Here is a 23975-nt window from a genome sequence, read left to right as displayed (position 1 = left end):
ATAACTTGAATTGTGTTTGTTACTACCTTTATTTTTTTTCCTCCTCAATTTTTTGTTTAAGGTCTTGGATTTGCAACAAAAACTTACTACTTTTACTCCTTTGCCATTTCACTCAATGATGCATGCACCAGTTTAGCTTTGTAAAGAGCTAGATCATTGGAGAGCCAACAAACCATTCCACCTATTTTTAAATATCAGGTTCATTTCTTTATCCTCACACTATTTCTCCTGAAACCTGAAGCGCCTCTTCACTTTTTTCTGCTCTGAATATATAATCAAGAGTAGTGGTTTATGATCAAAACCTAGATCATTCAGATGAATAATCCCTGTTGTCGGGTATGTTTTTAACCAACTTGTTCTGGCTAGATATCTATCTGAATTCTCCTAAATCAAGCCCTCTCAAGACCGAGTGTTACTTCAAGTGAATTTTCTTCCTTCAAAATTCAAATCTGCCATTCCACCCAAATTGATAAAAATATTGAAGTTATCAATAGACAAAATCAGTTTTATCTTGCCACCCTCCTTTTCATGATAGTCTACTATAGCATTAAAATCTCCTAGTACCACATAATTACCTTCCAGCGCTACTAGCAGAATTAAAATGATCTCATTTTGCTGGTTTCGTAGTTTCATATTCCTTCCTCACTATAGAGATGCACCATAACCATATCCTGTAACACCCTACTATACAGAGTCTTATGCTATAATCATAAAACTGAGGCGACGAGGTATTACGACCTCTAAAAATAAAATCATATATAATATAGGTGAAAAAGGGTTTTATCTAGGAGTCTTTTGAAGGAAAGATCAACAAATAGCATTAAACAAAAAAGCGCATCACTCGCGTAATCGATAAACGTAAACTAGATGAGAATAGTGCAAAGTGACATATACATATATACATAGGAAAAGAATTTCAAAGATATAGATACCAAAGCTTCTGACCCGGCTCGCGAAGTTGAAACCAGCCAGAGCATATATACATATATACATATATACATATATACACCAGGAACCAAAATACCCAAAATACTGTTTTAAGAACCTGTTTCTCAAAGCCAACCTCTAAGAGGGATAAAGCATAATATACATATAGTGGAGATAATAAATATCTACATATATACATCAAAACCAAATAAAGTCCCAAAAGCACAAACGATCTTCGCTGTCTGAAGATCCCAGTATACCTCAGCGAGGTGTCTCATGTCATGCATCTGAAAACCACAAAATATGTATGGGTGAGAACTAGAGGTTCTCAACATGGTAACGATGCCCACATAAATAAGATATAAGGTCCCGGGAAAGCCAGAGGCAATCCTAGAACTCCAACACTCAGATTATAAAACATAAAGATTTAGAACGGAAACCATAAACAGGGGTGGTTCTCTAAGTCTCCTAAACTTAACTAAACTCTAACTAAAACCCTTAATCCTTCACCTTCCTCTAGTCCTCCAAACTCCAGTGGAATCACATAGACAAACAAACAGACAATGGCAAACTCAATTAGAGTACAAGTAATGTAGGTAGCAAGTATAACAATTAGACATACTAATTCACATAGGCACTCCCAATTAATGCACAAACAAGTAGGGGTGCACATGGGTCGGGTGAAGTCGGGTTTGATGTGACCCAGACCCGGCCCGAAATATACACCAGGTCTATTTATTAGACCCGAACCCGGTCCTAGACCCGATGAAACCAATACACTTTCGGGCCACAATTATACCGGGTGAAAACTGGGCCGTTAACATTACATTACGTTGATACCTTCTTGTAAGCTAGCATGTAAAAATATCCAAATTTTCAAGACTCTAACCATTATTTAACATGGTAAAATTCACTTAGAAAAATATAACAAGAACCAACCCTTCTTCAAAATTAAAGCATAACCACAATCAATACTAAAGCATAACCACAATCAATACTAATATTGTCTAATAATACCAAATATTTAAATCAATACAAATAACACAATATTATGCATTAGTCTAAAGTCTTATGCATTCTAAACATAAAACATTAACTTATAGTCTTATAATGACTAATAACACAAAATATTAAGGTTTACAATACTTAAATTCCACATAAGAATAGTCATGATCCATCACTAATAACACAAAATATTAATTGTGTATGATGACCGGGCCACCGGGCCGACTTCGGATGACCCGAGCTATGACCCAGACCCGACCCGAAATAATGACTGGGTCTATTTTTGAGACCCTTATCCGGCCCTAAACCCGATGAAATCACACCAAATTAGCCCCTAAAGTGTTCGGGACCAGGCCGGGCCTTCGAGCCGGGTCGGGTCATGTGCACCCCTACAAACAACCAAAGTAAACATATGCATATGATGTATGCCTGTCTTAAGCCTGATGAGTCTCATCTGTCGGTTATAAAGCCAAACCCGACATGTTCAGTAGCTAACCCTAAACAAAACACAAAATACGGAGCAAGTGGGATAACACCGCGACCCTTGCATCTTACCCACGTACCCGGAGCAGGGGACAACTTCACCCTGCCTCTTACCCAGGTTGATACGTGGTCAGGAGGGCATTTTCGTCATCTTAGAGTTAAGGGACAGAATGGTAATCTCGCACATTCAAAGATCTGAATACCAGAAGAATCATACCATGCCGGTCTTGGACATCTAGAAGACCAAGAGTTCGTCTCAAAAACAGTGGTGCTGAAAGGGCGACAACTCATAAGGCCCAATAGGCTAAGTCAGGACAGCAAGAAGCCCAATAATGCTTTTCAAATTCAGTGGGAGGCATAATTTATTATTTATTTCGAATTTATTAGTCTTTTATTTTAATTTATTTTTCTGTTAGAGTTTGTTAGAAGATTTGATTTAGTTATAATTTGCTTAGTAGTATTTTTAGGATTTTAAAATTTAAATCAAATTTGATCTAATCCAATAAGATCAAATCTGATTTAAATTAGTTATCATATCTTTAGGATTTTAAAATTTAAATCAAATCTGATCTAATCCAATAAGATCAAATCTGATTTAAATTAGTTATTTTATCTTATCTTTTAGCTAGTTTGTTTGGGGTCTATTTAAACACCTTCTGGTGAGACAATTTTGATAACTTTTGATGAATAAAATTTCCTTAGTGCTTTATGCATATTTTTTTAGTGTGATTAAGTGAGGTGAGTGATTTGCTTCACTTGTTGCATGGAGAAGATTGAGTGATTCAATTTTCATTCCGCTGATCTAGGTTGTCAAGGACAAAGTTCTTTGAAGGTCTAGTAGGGAATCCTTTCCGGTGACCTAGGTTGCTAAGAACATGTATCTTAGAGGTCTAGTAGGAAAAAAACCCCTTTATCTATTCTTGTGTCTTATTTTCTTATCATCTAGTATCAGTTTACAGGTCGTAGGTAAATTCTTATTTATCTACACGTTTCATGGGTATTGTTTAGTCTCTTTTTTTTTCTCTTTAATTTCTGTAAATTCACGTTAAAAAAAAACGAAAAAAATTCTTTTTTTTTAATTTTGTTTTTGCAATTATTCCATCTTTAAGTCAGTTTCTGGAAAAAAAATAAAAAAATGATTGAGTATTACGATAGTGATGATGAAGGAAGCTCATATGCGAAAAAGAGTTCTCAGTTTCAAATCCCTGCATTCAAAGGGAGGAATGATCCTGAAGCGTATTTCAGATGGGAAAGGAAGGTAGAATCGATTTTTGCAAATTGCATCCTTTTGGAAAAAAAGAAGGTTCAACTGGTACAAGCCAATTTTTCCAATGCTGCCTGTATATAGTGGACTGAATTAGGAAGATCTTGAAGACGGTACGGAAAGCACCCAATTAGCAGCTGGAAGAAGATGAAGAAAATCATGAGGAGGCAGTTTGTGCCATCATCATACCACAATACATTTTTTGGCAAATTTTTTACGTTATAACAAGGCTCACAATCAGTGATGGAGTACCATAAGGAGTTTCTATATTTGATGGACATGGCTAATATTAAAAGGAGTCCTGAGGTTCTTAAGGACCGATTTTTGTTTGGATTGCGTGAAGAACTTGCAGATGAAGTCCAACGTTATCGTTACACGACCATGGACAATTTGGTCAAATTGGCCATTGACTGGGAGCAAGTGCAACAAATGATAGATCGCCATAACAAGAGGAATTCTTATACGCCTATCTTTCATTCTTCTTCAAAGCCAGAGATGGAAGAATTTGTTGAGTATGCTTTAGAGAGTGATGTGTCCTTGGAAGATTCAACAGTGCAGAATTTCTCAACTGGGTCCTGGGGATGTGAGCAATTTGAAAAATATGAGAAAAAAAATTGAGAAAGAGAATGAGTGTTTGAGTGAAAAGAATCCATGTTTGATTGAAAGTGAGAGTTTTGATAGAAAAGATGAGAATAGTGAGCGAGAGGAGTCAATGAGCAAAAAAAAACACTGAGTACAATAAACACACTTGTGAGAGAGATCTAGAAAGTTCTAGCTTAGACAAGAGTGCATTAGTCTCATTGAAATCCACAGATGAGTCCTTAGTTTCTCATACATCTAACCATGAAATTCCTAGTATTTTTATATCAACTTTCCCAAGCTTTGTAGATTCACTGATCAATTATAGAGGCATTAAAATGGATGAAAAGAAAGGAAGACAAATTGCACACCTTGGACAAGATGGTGAACGTATGGTTGGAAAGATTGAACTAACAAAGGACATAGCCACAATTCAGTGGGTAGAGGAGAGTCATCAAACCATGGTATTTAAACCCAGAGATTGGGTTTGGATTTCTTGGAGGGACGAAGAGCATCTCATTCAAGATTCGAGGACGAATCTTTTTGAAGAGGGAGAGAATGATACGTGGTCAGGAGGGCATTTTCGTCATCTTAGAGTTAAGGGACAGAATGGTAATCTCGTCACATTCAAATATCTGAATACTAGAAGAATCATACCATGCCGGTCTTGGACATCTAGAAGACCAAGAGTTCGTCTCAAAAACAGTGGTGCTGAAAGGGCGACAACTCATAAGGCCCAATAGGCTAAGTCAGGACAGCAAAAAGCCCAATAATGCTTTTCAAATTCAGTGGGAGGCATAATTTATTATTTATTTCAAATTTATTAGGCTTTTATTTTAATTTATTTTTCTGTTAGAGTTTGTTAGAAGATTTGATTTAGTTATAATTTGCTTAGTAGTATTTTTAGGATTTTAAAATTTAAATCAAATCTAATCCAATAAGATCAAATCTGATTTGAATTAGTTATCATATCTTTAGAATTTTAAAATTTAAATCAAATCTGATCTAATCCAATAAGATCAAATCTGATTTAAATTAGTTATCTTATCTTATCTTTTAGCTAGTTTGTTTGGGGTCTATTTAAATACCTTCTGGTGAGACAATTTTGATAACTTTTGATGAATAAAATTTCCTTAGTGAATTATGCACGTTTTTTTAGTGTGATTAAGTGAGGTGAGTGATTTGCTTCGCTTGTTGCATGGAGAAGATTGAGTGATTCAATTTTCATCCCTCTGATCTAGGTTGTCAAGGACAAAGTTCTTTGAAGGTCTAGTAGGAAATCCTTTCCAGTGACCTAGGTTGCTAAGAACAGGTATCTTAGAGGTCTAGTAGGAAAAAACCCCTTTATCTATCCTTGTGTCTTATTTTCTTATCACAGGTGGTGTTATAGTTCTCAACCCGGAGCAAGCGGCGACAGAAATCCACCCTTGCATCTTACCCGGAGTTTCGAACTCTTAACCCTTGCATCTTAACACTACTGCATCTTACCCGGCAATCTCACCTCTTACCCAGAGGCATATTATAGTCAAATTCAAGTTTATTTTCATTATTATTCCAAGTAATTCATAATCATTTAATCATCAATTCACCTTCCATACATTCAGAAAAGAATTCACAAGATGACAAAGAACACAACAAAAATGGTGGCTGAGGCATTGCCCGAGTGGCAAACATGTTTGCCTCATAATAGCCACACCTAAAGTTCGATTCCCAACTATAGTGGATTGTGGTAGAAAAGAACCTTTAGGGTATGTGTGGTTGGAGGGAATACAAGTGTATTCCCTAGAATTTTGAGATGGGAATATCTTATTCCCATGTTTGGTTCAAGGTTTAAAAAATTATTCCTAGATATATTTTATTACCTGGAATCAAAATCCCACCAATTTCATTCCCATCTCTCCCTTTGTTATCTTTAATTCCAATGGGAATGAAATGTGTATAACAAAGTAAAAAGACCAAAATACCCTTGTTAATTTAACTGAAACCCTTCTTTTAAGAGTTTTCCCAATACATTTAATAAAAAAAAACGAAGCCCTAGCAGAGAGCCCCTCCTCCATGAAAATCAATCCCTGGCGAGTTTTTTCTTCAAATTCATGGAGGCTCTATTGGTGTCGGCACTTTCTCGCCACCGATTTCGATTTGCATGACCACCGCACTCCTTATTCTATAAGGAAATCGTTCGCGTTCGTGTTCATCATCACAGCTCACCTCGGTTCACCGCCACTGCATTTTCGCCACCATCATCGTGACTCTATTCGGATCCTTCGCGTTGTGTGGTCACGTGTGGCCTCTCTCCTCCGTCTGAGTTCGATTGCTCGCGCAGCTCTCGCCTCCGCGTCTATTCGTGTTGTGCTTTGTGTTCGTATTGTCTCCCTCGCCTCTCTCCCTCCTTGCATATTTCTGTTCTTATTCATCTTTTTCAAGCACAGGTTTGTTCTAGGTTTGAAATATTATTAACTTAATCTGTTGTTGAAATGCAATACAATAACAAATTTAAATTGTTAGCGCTGTATGGCTTTCTGTTAGAACTTGTGGTTTGACATTATTTATGTTTGCATTTTTATTTTTTATTTGTTATTTATTTTTTCTGAACTCTATTTGTGCTATAATTTATTGGCATGAGGGTTTGTGCTAGGTTTGAAAAATTACCAAACAGTTGATTCATTTGCTGTTAATCTTATTGTTGATTAGTTTGTGATACTTAATAGAATATGTAGTTATGTTAGATGCAAGTCTAAATTGCTGTTAATCAAAGGTTGAATGCTGAGGTTATAAAATATAGCTGTTAATCTTATGTATGTATTTGGAATTAAAATGTGATTTCAGTTTTTAATTTGTTTGGAATTGGAATTGTTATCTTACATTTTTTTAACTTATTTGGAATTGGAATGTGATTTCAGTTTTAATTCTGACCTCATTGATTATAGTATTCTTAATTCTTTTGTTACACATTTCATATAAAATAATTGGGAGTGTTTTTCAATCTTTTTCAATCTTGTTCTTTTGCTTTTCAAGGTAGAATTGAGAGTGTTTTTATGGTTGGACTTGTGACAAAATAATTGCCTTTGAGCTTTTTCGCTATTTTGGTATTGCAAGTGTTCCTATGCTCATTTTAGTATATGCAAAACTGTACTGAGACTGAGAATTTGGTTTTCAAAACACTTATGTGTACGCTTATGAATTTTATTTTTCCAACTGAATATGGGTCTCATGAGGATTCTACGGACTACAGTCAATAACTGTCTTTTCAATATTTGATAAACTAAAATGTTTTAAAATAGAGTAGAAGTTAAATTTTAATTAAATATCATTTGCTGTCATAATTCTTTAGATGTCTTTGCGATGAGTTCTTAAATTATGGATACTAAACTTTCAGTTTTACCTTGAGGGGTGAGGGGTGACACAATGCTTGAGGATCGTTTGATTTTATCTCCATATTCTATATTTTGTTTCGTTTCAATTTTATTTTAGTTTTATCCTTTAATATTTTATTTGATTCCATTTTTAAGTAGCAAAAAGTTATTTTTAAGTAGTAAAAAGTAGTTGTCACTACTTTAAAAAAGCATTTAATTGAGGATTGAAACTTGATATATGCTTTATCTCCATCTTCAATTATAATTTCTTTCAATAAATTTTATGCAGGAAATATATCAGGGCATTGGAGATTACTCACTAGAATTTTATTATTATTTGTGGTTTAATGACAGGAAGAACCTTCCTAAAATTTATTTATCATACAAAAATCATAATCTGTTGATTAATTATACTTCAAACGTGAATTGCATATCTATATAATTGTGAATGGCTACATTTTGCATACCTGTTCTCATACAAACTATATAAATTATTTAATAAAGTCCTTCACTGATTCTGCTTCAGACTCCTTTGATCTATGCACCTACTTCCTTTGAGTTTTCAATTATTAATCTGTAAATGAAATTTGTTGAATATATCTTGTTACTTGCTTACTAATTTGCTTATGGAAATTGTCTCATTTGTGTTATTTTCTACTTATTAATCTATAGAGAATGGAAGAGAATTCTCGATCTAATTCAAAACAAACTAAGTGTCAATGGACACCACACGAAGATGCAAAACTAGTTGAATGTTTAGTGGAGCTTGCAACTACTTAAATGTGTGATAATGGCACATTTAAATCTAGTTATGTAAAACATTAGAAAAAAATGTTTCATGAAAAGATCCCTGGATGTGATCTTAAGGTACAGTTTTTTTACATAATACTTGTTTTCTTTATTTATAATTGTATAGTTGTGTTATAATTGTATAGTTTGTTAATTAGATAATCTGAATCTATTTATTAGGTAAATCATTTATAGTTTGTTCATTTACAATAGAAGAATGTCTTTTTAGATGAATTATGGTGCCATTGTATCAAAATTAGGGATGGCAAAACTCCCCGAGATGCGAGGATCCCTGCGGAGACGGTCCCGAATGGGGATCCGACTGTGAAAAATTTTTTTCGTGGAGATGGGGACGGGGGACAAAATTCCCCGAGGAAGGTGCGGGGACCCGAGCCTCGAAATTCATAAATTTATTGAATTGTCCTTAATAGTTTATTTCTCATATATATTTTTTAGCCCTAAAACTCTTAATCCTCATTTGCATAACCTTTCTTCAATTCAGAAATTCCTAACGCTGTCCATACTATATCCAACCTTTTTGCAGCCACCCTCTCGCCACTCTCCATTCTCACCGCATCGTCACACCTCACCGTGCCATGATCCTTACCGCGTCGTGCTCTCTATTTGCAGCGTTCCTTTCCGTAACTCTATCGTCGTGTCCATTCTTCTCTCTGTTGCCGTGTCTCCCACCTTGTCCACTTCTCTATCCTCTGGCTCGCCGTTGCGTTTCCCCACTGCGTCATTTCGAAAGAAGTCACCATCTTGTCGTTTAGACTTTTTGTATAAAATATTGTTGTTTTTGTATAGAATGAATGCTTACACCTCTATTCATATGGAAATTAATAATTAGTTAGAACTATCAGATAGTTAGGGAATAGGGTCCTCGCAGGGAATGGGGCCCTGTGGAAAATGGGGATGTGAAGCAATATTCTCCCACGGCAGGGAACGGGGACAGAGACGGAGAGTAAATCTGGGGGTGGAGATGGAGAGCAGGGAGGCATCCCCCGCCCCCGCCCTGTCCCATTGACATCCCTAATCAAAATTCAGTTTATTGAATTTAGTCTTAGTAGTAATAATTCTAAATTGTTATGCTATGTTTAGGATAATCCACACATTGAATCAAGGGTGAAATTGCTAAAAAGACAATATTTTGCAATAGTTGAGATGATGGGCACGACTGGGAGTGGATTTGGTTGGAACGACAAAGATAAAATGATTGTGGTGGAGCGACAAATTTTCAATAAATGAAAGAGTGTAAATTATAAACAACTTTTTTAATACAAATTTATTTATCTTAGCTTTTTAATATTTATTGCTTATTTATTTTTCTTTTAATTTCAGTCCCATTCTAATGCTAATGGCCTCTACAATAAACCATTTCCATATTTTGAAGTGTTGGGAATAGCATTTGGTAGAGATAGGGCTCAAGGAGGCAATGCAGAAAATGTAACTTAAGCAGTTGCTACAATGGAGGTTGAGCGCGAAGCAACCTTGAGTGATCGGCAAGTGAATGAAAACACCCAAATAAATTTGGAAGAGACCAAAATGAAATATGAAGCTGATTCTCAAGTACATAAGCAATTGACTCTAATTCATATACATAAATTCACTTATTGTTGACCCTACTGCTGTGTACTTTCTTGGATTTTGGAGTGATTCTTCATTAGTTCAATAGTTACTATTTTTTTTATTCTTCATTAGTTCAATAGTTACTATTTTCTTAATTCTTGATTCACTTATTCATATATTACTCGCTTACATTTACTTTAACCTATGACTGTGACTGTGACTAGCCTTAACTATTCCGATCATATTGAGCATTTAGATAGCAATATTGATCTTCATTTCTGTGAAGTATAATAACAAAGAAGAAAAGGATATGAATATAATTATTCAAATAGAATTAGAATCAGGGTAGTTAATATTCTATTAGGTTCTGTTTAGTTAGTTAGTGTTGTTAATCTTGCTCGCCAAGACAGAGGTAATGCTTGTATATACAAGTGTAGAGCATGTATAATCAGTTAGACTACTTGTTCTTCATTTCTACCAATATTGAATAATCTTCTTCAAGTTTATAGTTTCATCATCTCGAGCTTTCTTCTTTTTTTCTTTCTTTTTTTCTTTTTTTTTTTTGCGACACACTCATCGGTGTTGCTTTCAATTTTAGGAGTCTCCAACTCCTGGTGTTCCTGCTGCTCCTGGTGCTTTTGCTGCTCCTAGTTTTTCATCTATAGAAAGGAATAAAAGAAAAAGAGGGAGCAAAAATGAGGAAGTGATTGACATAGTAGCAGAATCAATTAGAGATATGAAAGGTGCTTATCAAAAACACACAGCCATTTTAGTTGATATGTTTTCTTGTTTTAAGCATGAGAAAGAAGGAGTTGAGCGCAGAATGAAGTTAATGGCACTGTTGAGGGATGTTCCTGATTTGAACGTTGAAGATAGAATGAAGGTTGGCCTTAGCATTATAAGGGACAATAGTCTAATTGACATGCTGTTGCAACTTCAACCGGGGGAACTTTTGCCATTTTTAAAGAAATTGATTTAAATCTTGCTATTTTTGAATTTTTATAGATTATATTAGATTGTCGATTTTTAAGTGTTTAATACATGTGTTTAGATGTTCAGATTTGTTTTGTACAAATTCAATTATGAATTATGAGACAAATTATAGATTATGGGATTTTTGGAAATTTAGATAAGTATTTTGTGTTAATTTAATTGTGATATTTGTTATTAGAGATATTTTAGAAAATTTAATTATGATAATATTAATTTTAATTAAACATTTGTTATTAGGAATATTATAGTAAATTTATTAGTAGAGATATTTTTGTAAATTCACAAAAAATTTGAATATAAAAAAATAATAATAATCGATTAATTTTATATTTAATTTTTTAAGAAAATTAAAAAATTTGATATTGGAGATATTTTTGAAAATAAAAATAAATATTTTTATCTAAAAATAATTATATTGAATTTATCTTGAAATATATTTATATTTAAGTTTTTTCATGTATTTATCAAGTTTAGTTATTAACCTTTTAATTTGAATGAGTAAAAGTAATTTTAACATATTAAACATATTTAATATTAGGAATATTTTAATAAATTTAAAAAAAGTAAAATCAATAATAATTTTAATTAAACACATTCAATATTAAAAATATTTTAAAAAATTTAAAAATAAAATAAAATAAATATTTTATTATATTTATATTTATTTAAAAAATTAGAATCTAAAAAATTTAATTAAAAATATTTTATTTTATTATATTTATATTTTATTATATATATTTACTAAATTTAATCATTAATATTCTAATTAAAAATTATAAAGACATTTTTGACAAAATATTCATTATCTTTAAATATACTAAATATGAATCAAATAAAAACTAAAATATTTTTAGATATATTATTAATATTTTATGGATTTTACTTTTACAAACTAAATATAAAAAAACTATATACTTTTGGTAATACTATTTTAAAAAATTATATTTCTAATAATAATATTCTTAGACATAAAAATTAATCCTTTAACTAAATACACTTTTAGTGTGTGTGAGTAAATGGGTGTGTAAGTGTGTATATAACCAAAAAAAAAATTAGAAAGAACACAACAAGAACGTAGGCGCTACTGTTGTTGTTTTTTTTCATTTTTGTTTTGAATTCAAAAGAACACCAAAACTTGCACAAGACGCTTTGATGCTTAGACGCTTTTTTTTTTTTTTTTTTTTTTTCAAATTGAAAAATAAAAATGGAAAGATATAAGTGAAGAACAAAAAGACGGAAAGATATGACGCAAGAATGGAGAAGATGTAGTAATTTTTTGAGGGTATAAAAAGAAAAAAATATAAACAAAAAGAGATTAAGCTAATACTTGAAATTTAATATCAAACAATATTTGACGGAACTGAGGATAAGATAAAAATCAAAGAAAGAAAATTATTCTATCTCAATTTGATTTTTTGATAATAATTAAGAAAATCATTTTATCTCTTCTATTTACACTAAAATTTAAAAAAAAAAACTCAAAAATTTCATTCATTAAAGTTAGAAAAAAAATTGACTACAAAGTTTTAAAATTTTTATCTTTCTTAATTTTAAAATTCTAACTCATAAGTCTACTAAGACAAAGTGGAGCAAATTATGATTAGATTTAAAACAATAAAAAAATAAAAATTTAATTACTCTGTTGGTTTCTATAATTTTACTAAAATTTTAATTAAGTTTTTATATTTTTTATTTTTTAATTAAGTTCTTATACTGATTTTAATTTTATAATTAGGTCATTTCTAATGTAAAAAATATTAGAGTTGACTGAATATTTCTTTGCAAATTGAAAATATTCATAATTAAAAATCTAGCTAGATTTTTGACCGTATATGTTTTGGGAGAAATATTTTGTTAATTTTAACGTTTTCGATATGAAAATAAACTAATTATAAAATTAAAAATAGTATAAGGACCTAATTAAAAAAAAATTAAAGTATAAGAACTTAATTAAAAATTTAGTAAAATTATAGAGACTATCAAAATAATTAAACTTAAAATAAATATTAATAAAATGATGTATATTTAATTTAACTTCATTAATAAAAGTTTTTAATATAACTTAAAAATAGTAAAATCTTTAGTTTTTTACTATCATTAACTATTACGTTGATTAATTTTTAATACATATCTTATATAAATAATTTAGCTATATTTATAATTTTTTTAAGTTTTTAAATATTACTCTTATAATTAGACCAATACGACAGTTCTTAATTTATCTTACAAAATTCGTATAATCATGTACGAAGATACCTTTGATAGAAATAAAATACATAATTTCCTATTTGTAAGAATTAGATGAGCAACAATATCCACTCACAACAAGTATTAACACCAGCACAATAATACCTAATAGCAGTGAAAAATCACATAAATCAGAAATTAGAGACAAGTTAACACACCAAGATTTTTAACGTGGAAAACCTTTTCAATGAGAGAAGTAAAAACCACGAGTCACCAAGACCAGAAAATAGCTTCACTATGATGAAAAATAGGGTACAAGAGAGTCACAAATTACTGCACAAAACGTACATACTGTAAACCCCAGTTAAATTAGTAGATAATTAGTCAATAAATTAATTTTTAATAAGGAAGATTAGAAATGTGAATATTATATTAAATTAGGATAGAGCTCATCGAAACGAGAATTTTGACACCAATTTCGAAGAAATCGGTCCAAAATTAGACCGAACGGGCCGAACCGGTTGAACCGGGCCCAAACCGGGCCCAACCGGACCAGCCCTTTAAGTGAACCCACGTTCTTCTTCTCCCCATTTTTGGCAGCGTCGAAGAGCATCAGGGAGAAGAAAGGAAGAACGTCAAAATTGTTACGTTAACTTCCGATCCCCGTAACTTCTCCGTCCGAGCTCCAATCGCCGCACCGTTTGCGGCCACGCGTTCACCGCGTCGAGCTCTACATTTCTACCGGAACAATTTCATAGGTAACTTGCTATTTCACTTTCAGCTTCATCTTCCCCCAATTTTCGAATTTTAAGTGGGAATATTGAATTTCTTTGATTTCTGATGTTTTAGGATCCAATTAGCTTGAGAGAAACGTTCACTCTTGCTTATGTGAAGCTTGGGTAAGGTGAGGATATGATAATTCTATTTTAATTTCATTAAATTTGAGCTTTGAGTATTAAATTGGGTATATATGTATTATGAATGTGTATTAGGTTGAAAATAAATAATTGGAGCTTGAAATTGTGAATACTGGAACTTGGAGGAAGCGGATTAGTTGAGTTTTGAGGGGCTGTCTTGGTTTTGAATAAATAGCTTTGGTCGTTACGTGGAAATCGGCTAAGGTATGGTTTAGGTTTCTTGCATTTAATATATAATGTTCTGTGAAAACTTAGGCTAGACGGCCATAGGATAAGTTGGAATGCAGGTGTATGTTTAATGTTTAGTAATTTGTTGATGAATATATTTGGTTGAAGTTTATTGGATAATTAGTTATTAATCTTGGATGGTGAATGTTATTGTTGATGAACATGGTTGGTCTAGTGCTAATGATTTGGTGAATTATTGATTTGAGATATTATGTGTTAGAAGCCTAGGGTTAGTGAATTATGATCCTTAGTTGAATTTTGGTTGTTGGATTTGAATATTGTATGAATATAATTGTAAATCTGAAGTAGATTTATTGTGGTGACTGTTATGATGATGAGGAAGGGTATGTTGAATTGAAAAGAAAGCAGGTTTGGACCCGAAAAGGGTGGCAAAGTCCGAGTTTTAGAGGAGATGCTGCCGAAATTTTATAAAAAATTAGAGATTTTGTTTAGATGATTATTTAAAAGAGATTTAGATTTAAATGTTATATGGTTTGATTTTGAGTTATTAAGAAAGTGAGTATGTTTTAAGTTTGAAGTTTGATTCTTAGAAAAGAATGAATTATGTTTTGAATTGAAACTATTGATGGACGGAATGGGAGGTGTGATAATGAAGGATAAGGATTGAATATGTTTAATGTATGATGATGAATGAGATGCAATTGAGAATGATGTGGATGTTGAGGAATTATAATTGAATTATTTATATGGCTTATGAATTTGAATAATCTGAGATACGAGATTCCCTGGATTAAGTGCCGTGGCTTGCCACCACGTGTACCAGGTTGAAAACTCGATACTCTGTTGACCCTACGACGTAAGTGTGACCGGGCACTATATAAATTCCCGGGAATGTTACCCCCATTGAGCAATATTGATTATTTGAGAAAAATCTATGCATAGACTCTTGGGGATGCACGTCGGGGGACAGTCTAAGGACAATTCAGACTTGTCGGGTTGGCTGGATAACCGACAGATGAGCCTCATCAGCCATAGGACAGGCATGCATCATATGCATATTACTTGAATTACTTGCTTGTGTATTAACTGGGTGTGCCTAAATGTACTTGCCATGTTAAATGTATATTTGTTATCTGCAGTACTTGTAACCTTCTTGTGCTCGCCTTTGTCTGTTTAGTTGTCTGTGAAAATGCATGATGGAGTCGGAGGTATGGAGGAATGGCAGAATGGGATTTAGATTTAAGGTTAAGTTAAGTTAGGTTTAAATATCCTTAGTAAACCACCTTTTATGGTTTCTGTTTAATACTTTAAGCTCTACAATCTGAGTGTCGGCGTTCTAGGATTGCCTCTGGCATTCCCAGGACCTTATATATTATGTGTGTGGCACCTTTACCATACTGAGAACCTCCGGTTCTCATTCCATACTATGTTGTTGTTTTTCAGATGCAGGTCGGGAGCCATCTCGTTAGGCGTCTGGACTCTTAAAGCGGAGGGGTTACTGGATAGTGTTGTTGTATAGTTTTGTTGTACAGTGATGTATATATATGTACTTAGCTTTCTCTCCGCATAACTTGTCCTTTTTGATCCTCTTAGAGGTTTATGGAGAGGCAGGATTGTGTGTATGTACTTTTGGGTTTTGGATATGTATGTATATATGTGTAAATATTCTCCGGCCAGTCTTGACTTCGCAGGCTGAGTTAGGAGCTTGTTATTTTGTATCTTTGGCACTCTATTCCTACTTCTGTTATCTTATGTTTGACAGTTACAGTTTTCTTAGCATGCAAGTTAACTCGTTCCTTGAGCGTTGCGCTTTTATCTCGCGATTTTTATTTTCCCTATCCTTCAAGGCTCCTAGCATATTATAACTCTTCTGCTATTATATGTACTTATTTTATTTTAGAGGTCGTAATACCACATCACCTCTGTTTTACGACTTAAGCGTAAAGCTTTGTGTGGTAGGGTGTTACATTATGGTATCAGAGCAGTTCGTTCCTATAGAGCCTGAAAGACGGACTGATTGTACTTCTGTGCATTCTCTGTATATGTGTTTATGTGCTATTAGGATATCTGATTGATATATATGGCATAAACGTTTGTGAGCATGCATTTGGAACTTAAAGCATTAGACCTGCGATATTGAGACTGATCAACTTAATATCACTTGTTTGGTGTGTATAGGGACCAGATGTCGACTCGCGGACGCGGTCGCGGGCGAGGTAGAGGTAGGACAGGCACCGTTACTCCTGTACCCACAGGGACTGATCCAGTAGACTTTATGGCTGCCTTGGGAAATATGGCTGCAGCTATGCAGGCAACAGCTGAGGCACTGGGTAATCAGATAAATCAGGGTAATCATGGGAACAATAATGATGAGGACGGTCCTATGACACTTGCTACATTTCTGAAAGTTCGCCCTCCGACTTTTAGGGGAACCTCAAATCCCACTGATGCAGATAATTGGATTCAGGCTATGGAAAGGGCATTACAGGCACAACAGGTTCCTGAAGAGCAATGGGTTGAATTTGGAACTTATCAGTTGCAAGGTGAAGCTCAGTATTGGTGGCAGGGAACACGACGTATCCTGCAGCCTGATGGTGCTGCGATTCCTTGGGAGGTTTTCCGGACAGAGTTCTATAAGAAATACTTTCCTAATTCAGCTAGAAATGCCAAGGAACTTGAATTAATGCAGTTAAAGCAGGGACAAATGACTGTTGCTGAGTATACCAGTAAATTTGAGGAGTTATGTCGCTTTTCTCGTATCTGTCAAGGTGCGCCTGAAGATTTTGCTGAATGGAAGTGTATTAAATATGAGGGAGGTCTTCGGAGCGATATTCTGAGCTTCGTTGCCCCAATGGAGATCAGGGTGTTTTCTGAATTAGTGAATAAGAGTAGGGTGGCTGAGGATTGTGTGAGGAAGGCGGCAGCAGAGAAAGGGAGTTTGAGGATGCCTTTTCAGAGGCCTTCAGGGAGGAACTTTGCTCCGAGAGGTAGGAATTTCAAGCGTGGAGGCTTTGTCCCGCAGCAGACTCAGGGTCAGGGTAATTATAGAAGGCCGAATATTACTGCTAATCAAGGAAAAAGGTTTGGGAAGCAGCCACAGCAGGATCTGAATTGTCAGAAGTGTGGAAAATATCATCCTGGAGTTCCGTGTAGATTAGGACTTGGAGTGTGCTATTCCTGTGGACAGCCCGGGCATATAGCCAGTAATTGCCCTGAGAAGAAGTATGAGACTGGTAGGGTGCAGCAGCCGGGGAGAGTATACACCACTTCTACCATTGGTGCTGAGGGATCTGAGACACTGATTAGAGGTAATTGTGAAATGGCTGGTAAAATCTTAAATGCTTTATTTGATTCAGGAGCGTCTCATTCATTTATTGCATTTGAAAAGGCCAATGAATTAGGATTGAGAATGGTGGTTTTAGGTTATGATTTAAAAGTATATAATGCTACTCATGAAGCTATGGTGACTAGGATAGAATGTCCACAAGTTCCTTTTCGAGTGCAACAACGTGAATTTGTGCATGATTTGATTTGTTTGCCTATGACTGGTCTTGATCTCATTTTGGGATTGGATTGGTTATCCAAGAATCATGTTTTACTTGATTGTTCTGAAAAGTCAGTACAGTTTATGCCGGAAGGGTCAGAAGCACCAGTTGTGGTGAATAGTTACTATTTGAATTCTATGATAGTAAACTGTTCTGGAACTGAATGTCAGGGTATTATGTTATTAACTGCGGGAGTCTCAGGTGATGATCAGAGTTTAGAGCAAATTCCGGTTGTATGTGAATTTCCAGATGTGTTTCCGGATGATATTAATGAATTCCCACCTAACCGAGAGGTTGAATTTGCAATTGAGTTGGTACCTGGATCCGGTCCAATTTCAATTACTCCTTATAGGATGTCGCCTTTAGAAATGGCTGAACTGAAAGCTCAGCTGGAAGATCTGTTGGGTAAGCATTTTATCCGACCAAGTGTTTCTCCGTGGGGAGCGCCAGTGTTACTTGTAAAGAAGAAGGATGGGAGTATGCGGCTGTGTGTCGATTATCGGCAATTGAATAAGATCACTGTGAAGAATAAATATCCGTTGCCTATAATCGATGATCTAATGGATCAGCTACAGGGTGCCAGTGTGTTTTCTAAGATTGACCTGCGATCCGGATATCATCAGATAAGGGTTAGAGACGAGGATATTCCGAAAACTGCTTTCAGGACCCGTTATGGTCATTATGAGTATACAGTGATGTCTTTTGGGTTAACTAATGCCCCGGCAGTATTTATGGATTATATGAACAGAATTTTTCGACCGTATCTGGACAAGTTTGTTATTGTCTTCATTGATGACATTCTTGTTTATTCTAAGACTGAAGAGGAACATGCTGATCACTTGCGGATTGTGCTTCAAATTCTGAGAGATAGGAAGTTATATGCTAAGTTATCTAAATGTGAGTTCTGGAAGAGTGAAGTGAAGTTTCTCGGCCACGTGGTGAGTAAGCAGGGGATAGTTGTGGATCCTGCTAAGGTGGAAGCAGTGATGAATTGGGAGCGACCAACTTCAGTGACAGAGATCAGGAGTTTCTTAGGTTTGGCAGGGTATTATCGCAGATTCATTAAGGGATTTTCACAGCTCGCCTTACCTTTAACTAAGTTGACTAGGAAGGATACACCTTTTATCTGGACTCCGGAATGTGAAGAGAGTTTCCAGGCATTGAAGCACAGGTTGACTACTGCACCTGTATTGGTATTACCTGAACCAAGTGAACCGTTTGAAGTGTATTGTGATGCATCTTTGAAAGGGTTAGGGTGTGTTTTGATGCAGCACCAGAATGTTGTAGCATACGCCTCACGGCAGTTAAGGCCGCATGAGATGAACTACCCGACACATGATTTAGAACTTGCTGCTGTTGTGTTTGCTTTAAAGATTTGGAGGCACTACCTCTATGGCGTTAAGTTTCATGTTTTCTCAGACCATAAGAGTTTGAAGTATCTTTTTGAGCAGAAAGAGTTGAATATGCGTCAGAGGAGGTGGATGGAGCTTCTGAAAGATTATGATTTTGAATTGAATTATCATCCAGGAAAAGCGAACGTTGTGGCGGACGCTTTGAGTCGGAAGTCTTTATATGCAGCTTGGATGATGCTACGGGAAGAAGAGTTACTGAAGGCATTTCAAGGTTTGAATTTGGGAGTTAGAGAAGAATCTGGAATTTTATGTTTGAGTCAGTTACAGATTTCAAGTGATTTTAAATTAGAACTTCTGAAGGCTCATCAAGATAGTGAAGCGTTACGTAAGGTATTACCAGCAGTTGAACAGGGAAAACAGTGGAGAATGTCAGAAGGTCATGATGGTTTATGGAGGTTCAAGAACCGGATTATTGTGCCTGATGTTGGAGACCTACGACAAAGTATCTTGAAGGAAGCTCACAAGAGCGGGTTTTCAATTCACCCAGGGAGCACTAAAATGTATCAGGATCTGAAAGCGATGTTCTGGTGGCCAGGTATGAAGAATGATGTGGCATTGCATGTATCTAAATGTTTAACGTGTCAGAAGGTTAAGATTGAGCATCAGAGACCATCAGGGACCCTTCAGCCTTTAGAGATTCCACAATGGAAATTGGAGAGTATCGCAATGGATTTTGTGATAGGGTTGCCTAGAACCCGATCAGGTTATGACGCTATTTGGGTGGTTGTAGATCGATTGACGAAATCAGCTCACTTTCTTCCTATCCGAATAAGTTGCACAATGGAGGAATTGGCTCGAATGTATATCAAAGAGATTGTCAGATTACATAGTGTGCCCTCTACTATTATATCTGATAGAGATCCCCGTTTTACATCAAGGTTCTGGGGAGCTTTTCAGCGTGCATTTGGGACTCAATTAAGCTTGAGTACTGCGTATCACCCTCAGACAGATGGTCAGTCAGAAAGAACTATTCAGACCTTAGAGGATATGCTAAGGGCTTGTGTTTTGGACCAGCCGGTAAGCTGGGACCGGTATATGCCATTAGTAGAGTTTGCTTATAATAATAGCTATCATGCGAGCATCGGAATGGCTCCATATGAGGCTCTGTATGGCAGAAAATGTCAGTCTCCGTTGTGTTGGTATGAAACTGGAGAAAAGAGTTTATTAGGGCCTGAGATGATAGCCGAAACGACTGAACAGATAAAGAAGATTCGTAGTCGAATGCTTATAGCCCAGAGCCGCCAGAAGAGCTATGCTGATCAGAGGCGAAAGCCTTTGGAATTCGAAGAAGGAGAATATGTCTTTCTGAAAGTTACACCAACCACTGGAGTGGGAAGAGCTATTAAGACCAAGAAACTGAATCCTCGTTATATTGGACCGTTTGAGATTCTGAAGAGAATTGGACCAGTGGCTTATAGAATTGCCTTACCGCCGTACCTTTCGAATTTGCACGATGTATTTCATGTATCACAGCTTCGGAAGTATACTCCTGACGCAAGTCATATTCTAGAACCAGAACCAATCCAAGTGAGAGAAGATCTAACACTTTCAGTGATTCCAGTGAGAATTGATGATACTAATATTAAACGATTACGCGGAAAGGAAGTATCATTGGTAAAAGTGGCTTGGAGTCGAGCTGGTATCGAGGAACATACCTGGGAGCTCGAATTAGATATGCGAAAGGACTATCCACATCTCTTTTCAGGTAACTAGATTTGAATTTTGAGGGCAAAATTCTTTATTAGGTGGGTAGGATGTAAACCCCAGTTAAATTAGTAGATAATTAGTCAATAAATTAATTTTTAATAAGGAAGATTAGAAATGTGAATATTATATTAAATTAGGATAGAGCTCATTGAAACGAGAATTTTGACACCAATTTCGAAGAAATCGGTCCAAAATTAGACCGAACGGGCCGAACCGGTTGAACCGGGCCCAAACCGGGCCCAACCGGACCAGCCCTTTAAGTGAACCCACGTTCTTCTTCTCCCCATTTTTGGCAGCGTCGAAGAGCATCAGGGAGAAGAAAGGAAGAACGTCAAAATTGTTACGTTAACTTCCGATCCCCGTAACTTCTCCGTCCGAGCTCCAATCGCCGCACCGTTTGCGGCCACGCGTTCACCGCGTCGAGCTCTACATTTCTACCGGAACAATTTCATAGGTAACTTGCTATTTCACTTTCAGCTTCATCTTCCCCCAATTTTCGAATTTTAAGTGGGAATATTGAATTTCTTTGATTTCTGATGTTTTAGGATCCAATTAGCTTGAGAGAAACGTTCACTCTTGCTTATGTGAAGCTTGGGTAAGGTGAGGATATGATAATTCTATTTTAATTTCATTAAATTTGAGCTTTGAGTATTAAATTGGGTATATATGTATTATGAATGTGTATTAGGTTGAAAATAAATAATTGGAGCTTGAAATTGTGAATACTGGAACTTGGAGGAAGCGGATTAGTTGAGTTTTGAGGGGCTGTCTTGGTTTTGAATAAATAGCTTTGGTCGTTACGTGGAAATCGGCTAAGGTATGGTTTAGGTTTCTTGCATTTAATATATAATGTTCTGTGAAAACTTAGGCTAGACGGCCATAGGATAAGTTGGAATGCAGGTGTATGTTTAATGTTTAGTAATTTGTTGATGAATATATTTGGTTGAAGTTTATTGGATAATTAGTTATTAATCTTGGATGGTGAATGTTATTGTTGATGAACATGGTTGGTCTAGTGCTAATGATTTGGTGAATTATTGATTTGAGATATTATGTGTTAGAAGCCTAGGGTTAGTGAATTATGATCCTTAGTTGAATTTTGGTTGTTGGATTTGAATATTGTATGAATATAATTGTAAATCTGAAGTAGATTTATTGTGGTGACTGTTATGATGATGAGGAAGGGTATGTTGAATTGAAAAGAAAGCAGGTTTGGACCCGAAAAGGGTGGCAAAGTCCGAGTTTTAGAGGAGATGCTGCCGAAATTTTATAAAAAATTAGAGATTTTGTTTAGATGATTATTTAAAAGAGATTTAGATTTAAATGTTATATGGTTTGATTTTGAGTTATTAAGAAAGTGAGTATGTTTTAAGTTTGAAGTTTGATTCTTAGAAAAGAATGAATTATGTTTTGAATTGAAACTATTGATGGACGGAATGGGAGGTGTGATAATGAAGGATAAGGATTGAATATGTTTAATGTATGATGATGAATGAGATGCAATTGAGAATGATGTGGATGTTGAGGAATTATAATTGAATTATTTATATGGCTTATGAATTTGAATAATCTGAGATACGAGATTCCCTGGATTAAGTGCCGTGGCTTGCCACCACGTGTACCAGGTTGAAAACTCGATACTCTGTTGACCCTACGACGTAAGTGTGACCGGGCACTATATAAATTCCCGGGAATGTTACCCCCATTGAGCAATATTGATTATTTGAGAAAAATCTATGCATAGACTCTTGGGGATGCACGTCGGGGGACAGTCTAAGGACAATTCAGACTTGTCGGGTTGGCTGGATAACCGACAGATGAGCCTCATCAGCCATAGGACAGGCATGCATCATATGCATATTACTTGAATTACTTGCTTGTGTATTAACTGGGTGTGCCTAAATGTACTTGCCATGTTAAATGTATATTTGTTATCTGCAGTACTTGTAACCTTCTTGTGCTCGCCTTTGTCTGTTTAGTTGTCTGTGAAAATGCATGATGGAGTCGGAGGTATGGAGGAATGGCAGAATGGGATTTAGATTTAAGGTTAAGTTAAGTTAGGTTTAAATATCCTTAGTAAACCACCTTTTATGGTTTCTGTTTAATACTTTAAGCTCTACAATCTGAGTGTCGGCGTTCTAGGATTGCCTCTGGCATTCCCAGGACCTTATATATTATGTGTGTGGCACCTTTACCATACTGAGAACCTCCGGTTCTCATTCCATACTATGTTGTTGTTTTTCAGATGCAGGTCGGGAGCCATCTCGTTAGGCGTCTGGACTCTTAAAGCGGAGGGGTTACTGGATAGTGTTGTTGTATAGTTTTGTTGTACAGTGATGTATATATATGTACTTAGCTTTCTCTCCGCATAACTTGTCCTTTTTGATCCTCTTAGAGGTTTATGGAGAGGCAGGATTGTGTGTATGTACTTTTGGGTTTTGGATATGTATGTATATATGTGTAAATATTCTCCGGCCAGTCTTGACTTCGCAGGCTGAGTTAGGAGCTTGTTATTTTGTATCTTTGGCACTCTATTCCTACTTCTGTTATCTTATGTTTGACAGTTACAGTTTTCTTAGCATGCAAGTTAACTCGTTCCTTGAGCGTTGCGCTTTTATCTCGCGATTTTTATTTTCCCTATCCTTCAAGGCTCCTAGCATATTATAACTCTTCTGCTATTATATGTACTTATTTTATTTTAGAGATCGTAATACCACATCACCTCTGTTTTACGACTTAAGCGTAAAGCTTTGTGTGGTAGGGTGTTACACATACAACAAGCCAAACAACCCAAGCTTCAAAACTTTCAAAACAAGAACAAGAAGATGAAAATGGCACAAAAATAGAGCTACTGTGTGTAGCCAATATCTCTAGCTACAGACATCAAATTAAAGATCCGATGGTGAAATCAAAGAACCAAATGTGTAGAACACGCTGTCCAAATTTGAGCTCGATCCAACGGTTAACGAATGTGCAGCGACCAATTTACAGAGACAGCTTTGTGTATGTGCGAAAATAACTTTCTTTCATCTTTTCTCTCTAGTGTTTGGTGTTCT

The 23975-nt window shown here is 35.4% G+C and overlaps 2 protein-coding genes and 1 long non-coding RNA gene across 4 annotated transcripts; all 3 read left to right on the top strand.

The window, feature by feature from the left end:
• The first annotated feature begins 9867 nt into the window (after window positions 1-9867).
• Window positions 9868-10948, top strand: LOC148570737 (uncharacterized). Its single transcript, XM_088508420.1, has 2 exons — window positions 9868-9969; window positions 10568-10948. The coding sequence occupies exons 1-2, from the start codon at window positions 9868-9870 to the stop codon at window positions 10946-10948; spliced, it is 483 nt and encodes a 160-aa protein (XP_088364546.1).
• A 2790-nt stretch (window positions 10949-13738) lies between these two features.
• Window positions 13739-23505, top strand: LOC148570735 (uncharacterized). Of its 2 annotated transcripts, XM_088507834.1 has the most exons (5): window positions 13739-13907; window positions 13999-14053; window positions 14142-14270; window positions 16434-17563; window positions 23165-23505. In XM_088507834.1, exons 4-5 carry the CDS (start codon window positions 16441-16443, stop codon window positions 23188-23190), a joined length of 1149 nt encoding a protein of 382 aa, XP_088363960.1. In that variant the 5' UTR covers window positions 13739-13907; window positions 13999-14053; window positions 14142-14270; window positions 16434-16440; the 3' UTR covers window positions 23191-23505. The 2 variants fall into 2 exon arrangements, 1 of the variants encoding a protein (XP_088363960.1); XR_015907123.1 differs by lacking the exons at window positions 16434-17563; window positions 23165-23505 and adding an exon at window positions 15699-15993.
• Window positions 21245-21727, top strand: LOC148570736 (uncharacterized). Its single transcript, XR_015907124.1, has 3 exons — window positions 21245-21373; window positions 21465-21519; window positions 21608-21727. It is a non-coding gene; the product is annotated as an uncharacterized LOC148570736 (long non-coding RNA).
• Window positions 23506-23975: the final 470 nt, after the last annotated feature.

The sequence above is a fragment of the Arachis ipaensis genome, chromosome B3, assembly GCF_059453495.1.
Source record: "Arachis ipaensis isolate K30076 ecotype BB chromosome B3, ASM5945349v1, whole genome shotgun sequence".
NCBI classification, from domain to species: Eukaryota; Viridiplantae; Streptophyta; class Magnoliopsida; order Fabales; family Fabaceae; genus Arachis; species Arachis ipaensis.
This window is presented reverse-complemented; position numbering and strand designations above follow the sequence as displayed.